At 31.8% G+C, this 13,198-nt stretch overlaps 1 protein-coding gene across 2 annotated transcripts in view; it reads left to right on the forward strand.

The window, feature by feature from the left end:
• Positions 1–11,225, forward strand: part of Dach2 (dachshund family transcription factor 2) — a 464,497-nt gene extending 453,272 nt beyond the window's left edge. Inside the window, exon 13 of one of the 2 annotated variants that reach the window (XM_076918144.1) lies at positions 6,405–11,225. In XM_076918144.1, coding sequence (XP_076774259.1) covers positions 6,405–6,409 — 5 coding nt within the window. In that variant the 3' untranslated portion in view covers positions 6,410–11,225. The remainder of the gene's footprint in view (positions 1–6,404) is intronic. The other variant, XM_076918145.1, reaches the window with a different exon arrangement.
• The last annotated feature ends 1,973 nt before the right edge of the window (positions 11,226–13,198 follow it).

Raw genomic sequence — 13,198 nt, forward strand, 5'->3', positions numbered from 1 at the left:
GGAGACCTAAAAGCCCTCTCAGTTTCTCAGATTCCCTGTTTGCACATTACTGCAACAGCTCCTTTAATTAATTAGCATGAACAGCAGTAACATGAACTGCTGAACAGAAAATAACATCATTTTATGATCGCAGGGAGAGTTCTCCTTTTGCATGTTTATACCTTAGTTAACTTTTGTATGACTATATTTTGTTGTTAAGAGTGACTCATAGAGTTGATAGGGCAAATTTCTTAAAATAAAAAAAATGACATCACTATCATCTTAATAATAAGAAGAAAAACAAACATGGGATATGAAACTCCCAAATTTTAGACAAAATCCAGCAGTGTATATGAACTATCTAGTCATAAAATAAAACAATAAAAATGGATTCATAAACTGCAAGGGCATTGTGACCCACCATATCTGTGTGCATGACACTCAGTTGGTTTGCATATAAGGAAAAGAAGACAACAAAGAATGCTAAAAATGATAGTTTTGGTTTTTGTTGTTTGTTACAAGTGAAATATATTTATGAATAATTTTACATTTACTTCTCAATATTTTGTTAATATACACCAATTAAACACTGATTTCTTTCCTTAAAGTAATTTCCAATAATTTCCTTTCATTTGTGACCAACACTATCAGTAGAGATTAAATTCAGCATATTTAACAAAGTTAAAAAAATGTGTTAAAATAAACTTACTAGATTGTTTACTTTTTCTAAATAGTTTTAGTTTGAAAACATGAAACCTAAAAGCTTCTTTGGAATGGAGAACAATCAGTGTAAGATATAAAATTCATGATTTCTTCAAATTTATATACCCTAAATGTGTCAATAAAAAATTGAAAATGAAATGTCATTTGACAAAAAGTAAAAGATACAATTTTAACTTTTACATATTAAAAATACTTTGTTCAGAATATATTTAGTACAATACCTAATATATATTCAATATAAACTGTATATAAATATGTATTTTTTCTAAATAAACATTTTATATATTTTATCCAATTCCCAAATCAAATTAAATAGTATTTATCTTCCCTAAAACTTACTATTTTTTTTTTTTTTGCTCTTCACATACTAACTTGAAGCAAACATCCTCCAAATGGTTAATGATCAATCTGATAATTGCTAGAATAATTACACACATAATAAATAGAACTGTGGTTGCACAGTTTAGTACAATGGTAGGTGTTGGGAACCGAACTAGCCCCAAGTTGTGGCGGCCAAAATAAATGTTGCAACCCAGGCAAAATGTTGAGGCCCGGGCCAACCCACGTTTGAGCGGCCACTGTATCCCAGCCCAAACTGCCGCTCTGGTCTTCAGGTCGGGGGTTCAGCAAGAGCGAGGGTGACAGCAGATTCTACCTAATGTCTGAGATTCGTCTCTGATGATCCCTCTATAGTCTCTGATCTCTGTCTATATTCTCTGATCTCTGGTTCTGTCTTCTATCGTCTCAATAATGTCTTCTCTCTGCTGTGTCTCCCTAATGTCTGAATCCTACTGTCTGCCTCTGCATTTTATATGTTTTACTTCTAAGCCACGCCTCTAAGTTACACCTTTAATCATGCCCTTAGGTCTTGTCTCTAACTCTGATCTCTATACTTCTAAATCATACTCTTAAATTACACACCTTTAATCTCACACACCTTTAATCTCACACACCTTTAATCTCAAGGTATCTAAACCAAGATTATCGGAGTGTTCTCAGCTGTTGTAGGCTATTGTAATACAAGTCTCATGTCAGGGTATATGGCTCAAGATGGCTGCAAAGCTGATAGCCGCTTTCTGCTAAAAGTCGGCCCCCAACAGGTAGGAAACTTGTTAGTGTGACTATAAAATATGATAATAAAAGATATTTCATATGAATTCCCATTATGAATATATGGTTTTTTAAAATCAATAGAATTTCTCTACTGAAAGTCTTTACTTTAAAGCCCTAGACAGTGTGTTCTCAGGCTGTCTTTAAAGATTCCACTGACTGCTTCTTTCCCTAACCCCAACAATGTTTAATTTCTTTCATGTGATGCTTCTCCTGTGTTGGAATGTATGCAGAGTCTCTCTGATGCTCTTCTTGAGCAGTGAACATATATTATTTTATAAAGATGCTTAACACATCAAGGAATAAAGAAATTATTGAAATGTGAATCAGCTTAGGGACTTTCTCTCAAATGTTTTTGTTGATACTAGAGTGCTGCACTACTATCTTGGTCAGTGTTTCAGTGCTATGAACAGACACCATGACCAAGACAACTCTTATAAAAAACCATTATCATAATGACCCAGAGTATATGGCAGCAGGTAGGCAGGTGCTGGAGAAGTAGCTGAGAGCTGCATCCTGATTGTCAAGCTGGGAGGGGGGAGGGAGGGAAGGAGAGAAGAAGGGAGGGAGGAAGGCAGAGACAGAGAGAGTTGGGGACTAGTCTAATGTGGGCTTTTTGAAATTTCAAATCCAGTCTCAGTGACACACTTACTCCAAAAATGCCACGCCCACTCCAGCAAGACTATATCTCCTAAATTTTCTCAAGTAATGCAACTCCCTGGTGATTAAGCATTCAAGTATAAGGCCTATGGGCTCCATTGTTTTTCAAACTACTGTGACTGGGTATTAATACTGAAATATTACTTCATCTACCATCACAGATAGAGAAAAGGTTATACCAGAAGCCCTATAAAATAGGTCCCAGTGTCTTTCTATAAATTGGCAAATAAAGATGGTATTTTATTTTTCTCTAAGTTTCATTAGATGTCTTGAGTATTTTTTTATTGTTGTTATTATCCTCAGGAGGACTACATCTTAATTTTTTTAACCCTCCAGATTTTCATTTTGGTCAGTCATGCCCTGCAGATTATATCATACCTCTCTGTTGTAAAATACCTATTACACTGTGATCCAGATCATGTTTCTAGATCCTACCTTAGGAAAATTTAAGCTGCTTTATTATTTATGGCTTAGTTCTCATAAGTAGCTTGGACCATATTATTGCTGTGTTAACAAAAATCGTTTGTCCTGACCCCAAAACTTCGGTGCTTATTATGATGATGCCGTTAAATTTCTTGTACTGATCTGAGACTCTCATTTGCACAGTTCCAGCTACATCTCACTTATGTAACAGATGAAGTTATAGTGATAGAAAGATAAGAATTACTGAGACCAATTCTTCTCAGCATTTGGAGTCAACACAAATAGTTTCTTCTTTCACTACCAGTTAGGGAGATTTGATTAGCATCTCTCTAATAGCTACTGCATTAAGACCCATTTATATAAGTGTAATATATTTTTTAAAGATTTATTTTTAATATTTGGTAATTGTAATTTCTGTGTGGGTGTGTATACATGGGTGACCACAAAGAATAGAAATGTTTTGATCTTCTGGAGCTTGAGTTACCCACAATTGTGAACCACTAGAATTTGGTTCTAGGAACTGGACTTTAGTACTCAAAAAAAGAGAAAAAAAACCAGGAAGTGTTCTTAACCACATAGTATCTCCAGACCCTATTTTTTAAAACAGTTATTCACACTACCATACATAATGGAAAACTATTAAAAATACTCTTTGATAAAAAGGTTTATTTTTTATTTTTCACAAGTTGCTTTAATAAGGTTTCAATTTCCCTTCTAGCCCACCAGTCACCAGAGGTAGTGGAAAATAAAGGTTATTAGGATACAGGGGAAGTGAACCTGTTTAGAATAAGTTCTTTGGAGTAATCTAAATCTTCACTGTTCTTCATCCAGTCTACTAGCAAACACCAAACATGAATCAGCAGCTGCAGTCTTGTGCACTCGACAAATACCACACAGGAATCAAGGGCAATACAATCTAAAAGAAACTGCAAGGTTCGCCAATAGGGCCAAGTTTGTGGAAGCAAGAGTTTTTAATGTTCATTTTCTTTCTTAAAAGACTAATTAAATATGTAGTGTTTTCATAGAGAGTTCTATTCAGACTACCATCTTGTTACTAATTTCAAATTTTAAAATTATTGTAGGAATGCCACTTGAATATACAGTAGTTCTGTGACAACATTTTTATTACTCTTAAATAACTTTTTACTTTAAATTTTGAATAGTGTTAAAAAGAAAGTCAATTCATAATATATGTGCAGAGTGTGATACTTTGTGTCAGTTTCAGACAAGAATTTGCCCTAACAAGAATATCCTTATTTCTTTGATTTAAAATGCGTGATTAGATCAATTTGAAAGTATGAAACTAACCCAAGAGAACTTAGTTTGCTTGCTATAGACAATGAAAATGAACATTAGCCCTGTGACTAATTTCCTTCTTTATATATAACTATTGATCAATGCTTATGATAATTAGTTAGCTAGAGGATTTAGTAGAACTACAATATTAAACTATGATTTAGTAGAACTACAATATTAAACTATTCAGAGAATAGTACAAAATTAACCATACTTTTAAATATACTAAAATGTTTCTATATGTCTTCTATACAAAAATCAAGTACATTTAATCTTTATAAAATGTTTTATAAAAAACACTTTAAAATGTTTTATAATTTACATATTGGTAAAAAATTAAATATATTTATACCTTTATATTATTTAGGTTAACATCCTAGGAAAAATAAACATCAGATTTCAAATTTGCTCTCTATAGGGACATTCTAAACAAATATGACATTTTGCATGTGACATGTGTGTTTCAACTGGCTCCTGACCTAGTTCAGTAGTTCATACAAACCGGTTTTTACTTGTTCACCTTTCCTTTCCCTGCTGGAAAGCAGAATCCAAGGGCTTTTAAAATTCTTGATATGATTAAAAAACTGCCTGCAGTATTTATGCATTCAGGAATATCTATGTATATACCTATATGTAAGCATATGTAACAACAATAATGGAAAAAGAGGCTATGAATTTGAAGAAGCCCAAGGAGGGATAGCTATGTGGGGAGAGTTTAGAGGCAGGAAAAGAAAGGGAGAAATGATGTAATTATAAACTCAATAATAAATTAGCATTTTTAAAAGTGAGCAAGAGATGGGTAAATTCTGTTTTCTTTCCATTTCCAAAAAAAAAAGAGAAAGAAAAAGAAAAGAAAGGCAAAAGACAAAAAAATAAGTGACCTGTAACTTGTGTTAGCTTTGATTCAAACCCAAATCTCATATTTTTGCAAATAAGAATGTGAAGTGGCTATTATTTTTTAAAATGCTGTTTTTAATTAACATTCTAACAAGCATCATGCAATATCTAAAAAGATGATGTCATATGCTTTTTCTCCACAGACACAGAATAAATCAGATCCTATAGCATTTTGTTATTTGAATTGTCTTGCAGTAGTATACACTTCTACTTTCAAATAAGTAGGGCCATATTTACATAAAGGTATTAATTCCAACACAAGCTACCATCATTACTGTTTTTCAGTGAGAATAACAGATATCAAATTTTTCCCCAGTTGAAATAAAGTTCATGCAATTCACTTTACACTTAATTTGAATTTAATGACCCCAAATCAAAATTATGTTGATTCTACCACACATTATTTCATCTTTCTTTTATGTAGGTTAGGAAACCATGACCCATCTGTGGTAATTCTGATTTCAAATAACATAGTTCTTACTTGAAATTCATAAATATATAAATAATACAGCAGCTTAAAAACATAATAGACTTACTAGGTGAATTCATTTTTAAAAATGTTACAAAAAACTGTCACTACAAAAGATAGATATGGTAACCTTGGTTTCCTGTGATGAAGCTTATCAGTGCTTAATGACTCTTTTTTGTTTATATTAGTGAGCAAGTGACACATTATCACTTGAAAGGAAACATTAGAAACAGTGGAGGAAAAATCATAACAGCATTTTGCTCAAAACATAAATTAAACTTCTGAAGACATTATATTTGGTAGCGTTCTACATGAGCAGTTTTTAAATAAACATTCTGCCAAGGAACGAAATATCATCTAGAAGTAACACTGCAACCTTTAACAGAGATTTTTGCCACAATAGAAAAGTGTATGGATCTTTACTGATATTTTAAACAGGGACAGAAGATAGAAAATATCCTAAATGCTTTGTTTATTCAGCTAGCCATGCATATTACTTCAGATTGTAAAGCAGTAGAGCTTGCTCAAAGGCCTCATAAGCATATTTTAGTTAAGAACTATCATTTAGACTACTTTCATATTGTTAATATCATGCATAGAGCATAAAACTAAGTTTTAAAAATTACTGCACATTTAAAGCTTTTCTCTTTTTGGTAATATTTAGTTTTTAAGCTTCTACTAAAAGATAAAGCCAATAAAAATATAAATTATACAAATACTTATCTAAATGATGACTCTTTTTATGTCTATAGATCATAGGAAATACTATAAATTAAGTTTGTAGTAAAATTTGGATTCTCTTTGTTGGAATAACATTTTGACCGGGTCTTATTGTTTTTTTGTGCAGCCTGAACACTGATGCTGGAACTCCAAGTGATCATAGACACGGATAGGGTGCTGTAGCAGTTACCTGCTTACTTAGTGTTGTGATTCTTTAGAATTCATGCTCAGATTCTTTTAAAATATGGAACACCCAATTACTATTTGTTTGTAATTGATGACTAGAATCTTGAACACATAGGGAAAATGTACTAGAGAATGGTCTTTGCAAGATTTTATGGGGCAATTATGATGAGTAAATGTGATACTTTATAGTTTCTTTACCCATTTCTTCCAACGAGCGCCTAGTGCTTCACAAACATTATCACATTTATCCACACAGCAGGTTTGTAGTGGGTAAGTAGGTGGCACAATTTTGAAGATGGACATAATGATATTTCTAGATTGTATGTAAGAAAATAAAATGTAGAAAAACCTACTTTGAGCTGTGCCTATTATGGAATAACTTTCTATTTCTCCAATATGTTATTTAACAGTATCTTTATTAGCAGACAATTTATTGGTACAGATGTTGTCATAGCCTGTGAGCTCACTTTTTAGAAGAAAGTGTGCCTGATTTGTTCTCTTAAAAAAATCATAGAGAGCGTTAATATTTAAATCATGCCACACGTACATTTTCCTTTTAACTGGTGATGTAGAGCAAGTTATTTACTCCCTTTCTACTAGCACATTCCTTATCTATAAAGAAGACAATGATAAAAACTGATCCCAGCCTATTAAATATGACTTCTTTATTCTTTTTTCTTCCTTTTGATCACAAACTTTGCTTCTTTTTTATAATGGCACCAACAGAAAAAAAACACAATTATATGAATAAAACCCACAGACACAAGAAAAAAAACAAAGATATTTTGGGTCATTTTCATTGTGAACATTTACATTATTCAGCCTCTGTTATAAAAATAATCAGATAACTAGCATTTCCATGAGATATATAAATGGTTCATTTGGCCTAAATTTCTCAGGAAATGTTTTAGAATATATTTTGACATTTTACTTATTAAGGACCTGACCACAAACTGGTGATATTAATTATGACCATTTTCACACCCCTTAAGAATCTAATACATTAGTATTTGAGTGATCAAAATTATTTAATAACACTTTTCAAGCATTCACACTACACCAGCAAAATCTTATTCATTTTGTAGTACCTGCCCTAGTTTTAAATTCAGTTGTGACAAAAGTTCTACTCATATAAAATACCAACTGATATTTTATTAATTTTTGTAATAATTAATTCCCTGTGGTCATATATGTAATTTGTTTTAGAATGACCACTATAGTTAAATAATTTAAAAAAATACATTAATTCATATCAATATGTTATATTACTTGTTTTTCATCCTGAAAATGTTTTTCTAAGTTATAAAGATTTTTGGTTTTGGTACTTTCTATGATTCACATATGATCTACTTGTATAAAGTCTGTAATGTTTCACCTTATTGCATCAAAATAATGCTAACTTAGAAACAATTGTTGAACAATGAAATAAAATTGGCAATATCAAATATCAAATATTTCAACTAAATAATGATTTATGACCCAAGGTACAACATCCAGAGTCACCTTTTCATTATTAGACAAAGAACATGTACTGAATGATACAGAAAATTTAATAGAATTTTTAAATCAGGTCACTTAAACATATAGTAATATGTTTCTTCACTATTTTAGTTGAAAAGTAAGATTCCTCCTGTTTATTTTTAATGACATTTTTCTACTTGTTTGCCCTTCTTAATGGCACCTGATGCTAGTTGTTCCTTTTTATAGACTTTAGATGTAGAATACAGAAGGCCAGTGTCATACTTAGTGCATCTGAGACAGCCAAGTGTGGATCCTGATGGATTCAACCTATCATCAGAAGGTGTCCTAATGGAGAAGACCATAGGAGCCCCCTATGCCATCCCAAGTTAGGCACTTCTACATTAAGGGAAAGATTCCATAACCCTATATTTTTACTTAAAATACTGTCATATCTGTAGATACATAATTACTCATTTGGCCCTTTGGATAAATATTGAAGCAGTAAACTGTGAGCTTTCCACAAGTGTCAAAGTATGTCCCTCCTTATGAGTTTCAAAGAGCCTAACATTCTGCTGGAGAGGAGCTTTTCATTGCTTTTCCTAATCTATTATCATGTTTACATACAGAATACATATGAGATCATATCTGTTTGATGTTTAAGTATAAACCCTCTTAAAAACATGAAGGAGTCAACTTCTAATTAGCTGTTTTTTATTCCTAATGAAGTGAGCATGGCAGATTTGGATTAAAATTCAGCTACAGCTCTCTTCTGTTTATAGTTCCAGATGTTTTTGTTTTATCTAGGAGTTGACTTTGACAGCTACTACTAAATGATAAATCACTCATATTATAGCTGAAATGCATTTTGAAATTGAAGCATGGCAAACTTTGAGATTGTTCCAAGGAACAGCATCGATTACTAGGTCATTACTTGTTCCTTCCTTATAATCAGTCTGTAGTAGAATACTCACAGCAGTAACAGAAGATGTCTCAATATTATAGAACATGCCATGCAGTTTGGTTACTACTATCCTTAAAATTTGGAGAAGTTTTACTAATGGCATCTCAACTTATTGTATTTTGAGTGAAATAGTTGATTTACATCATAATGTTGTCTTCTTGGTGGCCTAGTATGTCTTTTGATTTGCAAGCTGATGTGCAAAGTATTCCTGATAAGATTTGTAAGTGGGCACGTTTAATGAAATTTGTGGCCAGAAATGTTTGTCTCTTGTAACAAAGATAAGAATTAAACAAAATAAAGTGAAAGATTTTTCAAAAACTGCATTTTTTTCAAAAAGTCAGTGATTGTTTTTTCACTCATTGCTGTGTTTTTATGACTTTTTGAGTAACATTGTTTGTTTTAAACTTGCTTTCAAATTTGTAATATTCACACTTTGTATTGCATGACTCAAGCTTTTTTATTATTGTATAAATTTAAATCTTAGTAAATTGAATGACATTTGATGTTGAAGAACTTTTTATTGATTTGGAGTCTGTGTGTACAGAGGATGAGGTGGATTGCAGAACTGAGTACCGAGCTGGGCAATATCATCACAGAAACTTGAACTATGTAGAGGCTAGGACCTCATTACAGAGCTTAAACGGCATGTCTGAAAGATTAATCCGAACAGTTTTCTGGGGTTAAAGATTACCAAACTATTAAAAACAAAAGACTTTTATGTTCTGGTTTCTGAAGCATTCAAGATAGTTCCATAGCTTTCTTAGACAAATGTCTATTTACCTCTAATCAAGCCCTATTCTAGTTTTTCTGATTAACACAGAATATAAGTCTTTTTTTCTTTTGCCTTATATCTCCTTCATTTTGGTTTTGAAATAATTGTTTTGAAATAATTGAAAAAATTTCCATTAATTTATTTAATATGCAATATTCTCCAAAAATGTATTGTAGAGATTTCACATACTTTCCTCCTTATAACTGAAAACTGTTTCCAATATACATTTATATTTTAATCAAGGAGTATCAATCAAGCCTGATAATATATGCTTCTTTATACATAAAGAAGGCACATTTGATTTACAAAGATATAATTTTAAGTGTTTCTTGAGCACAAGTAATAGATTGTGCTGATTTATGGACACATTCTTTTCTGCTTCCTGTTCTGTAACCAAAGGCTAATTTTTGTTATTTAGCTAGTAAAACATGCAGATCATAAGCCATTAAATAAAAAGTGAAATTTTAAGTCCAAAGAGACAAAATATAATTTCTTTTTCATTTTCAGTAATAAACTTTAATTATATTGATCAGTTGGTATCTAACTAGCAGATGATATGGAGTTTATATTACAAATATTTAAATAAATATTGGTTTTACCACTTAAAGTTCAAATGATATTGAAAACTAGTCTCCATATGGTATGCACAGTCTTGGGGTTAACCTGGGCAATGAAAATTTTGAATGTACAAAGCTGTCATTATTTTAGGGCCAAAACATTTAATATCTTTTCTTCTAATTTTGGTAAAGCACAGGAACTTCAAGTGTAATATTATGTACAAAAGTAAAAAAAATATAGATCTTTATAGACATTATAAAATAGTTTATGAAAAGAGTCTTTATCAGTTTTCATGTCTTCAATGCTGTGTAAAGGAGTGTAGCATGAAATTTACTTGAGGGAACTTTGAAATTTAACACATTAACCTATAGACATGTTAAATTAAAATTGACCAATATTATATCAATCCTGTTATATCAAATCGTCTTAGGTTCCTGAAGACTGACAATTTAGTTCTTTCATACCTATGCTTCAGCTATGTTCCACAGAATAACTAACATTTTTCTTTTCTTTAAAGGAGGTAATTATTACTGTTTAGCATTGGCACAGCAGTTGTGTTCAGCCTGAAAGGTTCTCGCTGGCTTTACATTAAAGAAGATACTTGTGATTCCAGTATATCTCTGAAAATATCCATTATGGAGTTATTTCAGTTGTGTTTATCAGCAAATCTCTGTGAGTGAATCATATTTTCTGTGTTACATTAAGAAAAAAAAAGAATATGTGTATATTTGAAAAGCAATGATGTAATCTTTGTCCTTGCATTAGATTCACCAATCTAAGAACATGAGCTAAACCCTGATGACTTAAGTATATTGACCATATTCAATGCTTTTTATGCTCATTTCTGCTTGGCTTTTTGTCCTTCAAAGAAAAAAGTAGTAGTATCTTAGAGGCTAGAAACTTATATGTATGGTTTCTCTGTTCAACCATATGTTAAGTTAAAGTACACTTTGTTTAAAATGTACTTGGTAAATTTCAGTATAAATAAAAGCATTTTGAATTTGTCAGTTATTTCTCTGAGTTTTTATTTCCATATTGCCAAATACAATCATAGAAGTATAAAGCAGAAACATTGCAATGATGCTTTCATACCTTTCTTTAGTGTTGTTCTGTTCAAAAAATTCTGAATCCAAATTGTGTTTCATTTCAAGTGTTTAAAATAGCCATCATTTTTGTGTTCAATTCTTTTGGTGACATATACTATATTAACTGTTCCAGAGTGTGTATGTTTACTGACTTTGCTTCCAGGACAGTGGATTGTAACCAGAAGTAGAAACTTTTCATGAATGAAGAACTAAAACATCTTTTGTATATATCTATTTCTAAAAGTTTCTTTTAGACCCACTTTCTATGGAAAACTACCTGAATATATATACATACATTTACACATATATGTGTGTGTGTGTACATATATATGGAATATTTGGTTCACAATTATAAAAATATAAAAACTTAAATATAGTTCAGTTCCAATAAATTTCTGTTGGCCAGAGTGGTATTGTGTCAATCAAGATCTTTGCAGTTATTCCTATGCACTAGCAATGCACACCTGTTGGGTTGGTATTGCATGTTTCTTGAAGTTTTCTTCATGGGTAGTCAATGTTTCTGGTGACTATGCATTTGGGGTTGAGGGCTTCATTACACGTTTGACTGAACCTTCCAGTTCCAAATATCATCACAGCTGGTGTGGCTTATGAAAGTCTTATGTTGCAATATATGGCCTACCTTTCCAGGCTTTTCTTTGAAACTTTGATATAATTGTGCATGGACCTATACCTCTTCCATTCTTATGTCTTCAAAGCTGAAACCACATAGATAAACCCAAGTTTGTCCACCAGTGTGAACTGTACCTACTCTATTTTGACCCAGGTTTGTAGAGGCTTCTGAATACTTTGATAGCTGAAAGATAACAACAAAAGAAAACTATTTCTGGGTAATATCGGCTACATGGAAGATGGAGCTCTGCTGTCAAGTTAAAGCATTTGAAACAAATTTGCATCTTTGAATTTGTGATGTGTTAAATGTCCTTGTAAATGATTTAGATGTCTTTCAGAGTTTTCTTATTGCCCTGATACAAAGCACTTGGCCCTTTTTTTTTTTCCTAGCAACTGCATTTTCTGTGGCCACATTATTTATGAGTTCTAACAAAACTTCAAATATTCCAAATCATTGTGATATTTTTCTTTGTTCTTGATGTTTACTACAAATTTTACTACTATTGATGAAAACCGTATTACAACTTGAATATCGTACTCCCTTAAAATTTCCTTTTCTAGATAAACTTACCCACCACCATTAATTTGATCTCATAAAGTGTCACAGCACAGGTACAAAGTATCTAGGGTTTTTTTTATCATAGAATGAAAAGCATGGCCTTTTTAGTTCATATTACAATTATGTACTTATATCCATCTGACATTTCAACATGATCTTTAATATCTACATTCTTATCAGCACTCTGGTGTACTGGCCCCAACTGATTAAAATTTACCTCTATTTACCTATGCTTTCTCTAACTTCCCTCTAAACTTGAGTAAACTTCTGTAGTACAATCAATTATAAAATGTTTCTCAATATCATAAACTATATGGTAATAGCAAAAGCCACCTTACTTTTCATAGTAACTTGCTGGTTTCTTCAGTTTTCTGTCTTAATCTTAAATAAAAATAACTGAAACATAGCTTATAAAGTTAAAATGTTCACTTTGACTCTGAGTTTCAGAGACTCCAGGCTTGTAGTGGTTGGCCACATTATCATTAGGTGCTTATGCATTGCATCATGGTAAGTGTGTGTTGCAAAGCAAAACCCCTCACCATATGAATAGGTTTCAATAAAGTAAAAAGCCTAAACTCTTCTTTTCCCCTCTAAATATTTATACCCAGTAACTCAAAGACTTCTCACTAGGTCCTACCTTTTAATAGTTACATAAACTGGGAAATAAACATTTAATATGGAATTGGATTGTGATGTGTACCTAGACCAT

The sequence above is a fragment of the Arvicanthis niloticus genome, chromosome X, assembly GCF_011762505.2.
Source record: "Arvicanthis niloticus isolate mArvNil1 chromosome X, mArvNil1.pat.X, whole genome shotgun sequence".
NCBI classification, from domain to species: Eukaryota; Metazoa; Chordata; class Mammalia; order Rodentia; family Muridae; genus Arvicanthis; species Arvicanthis niloticus.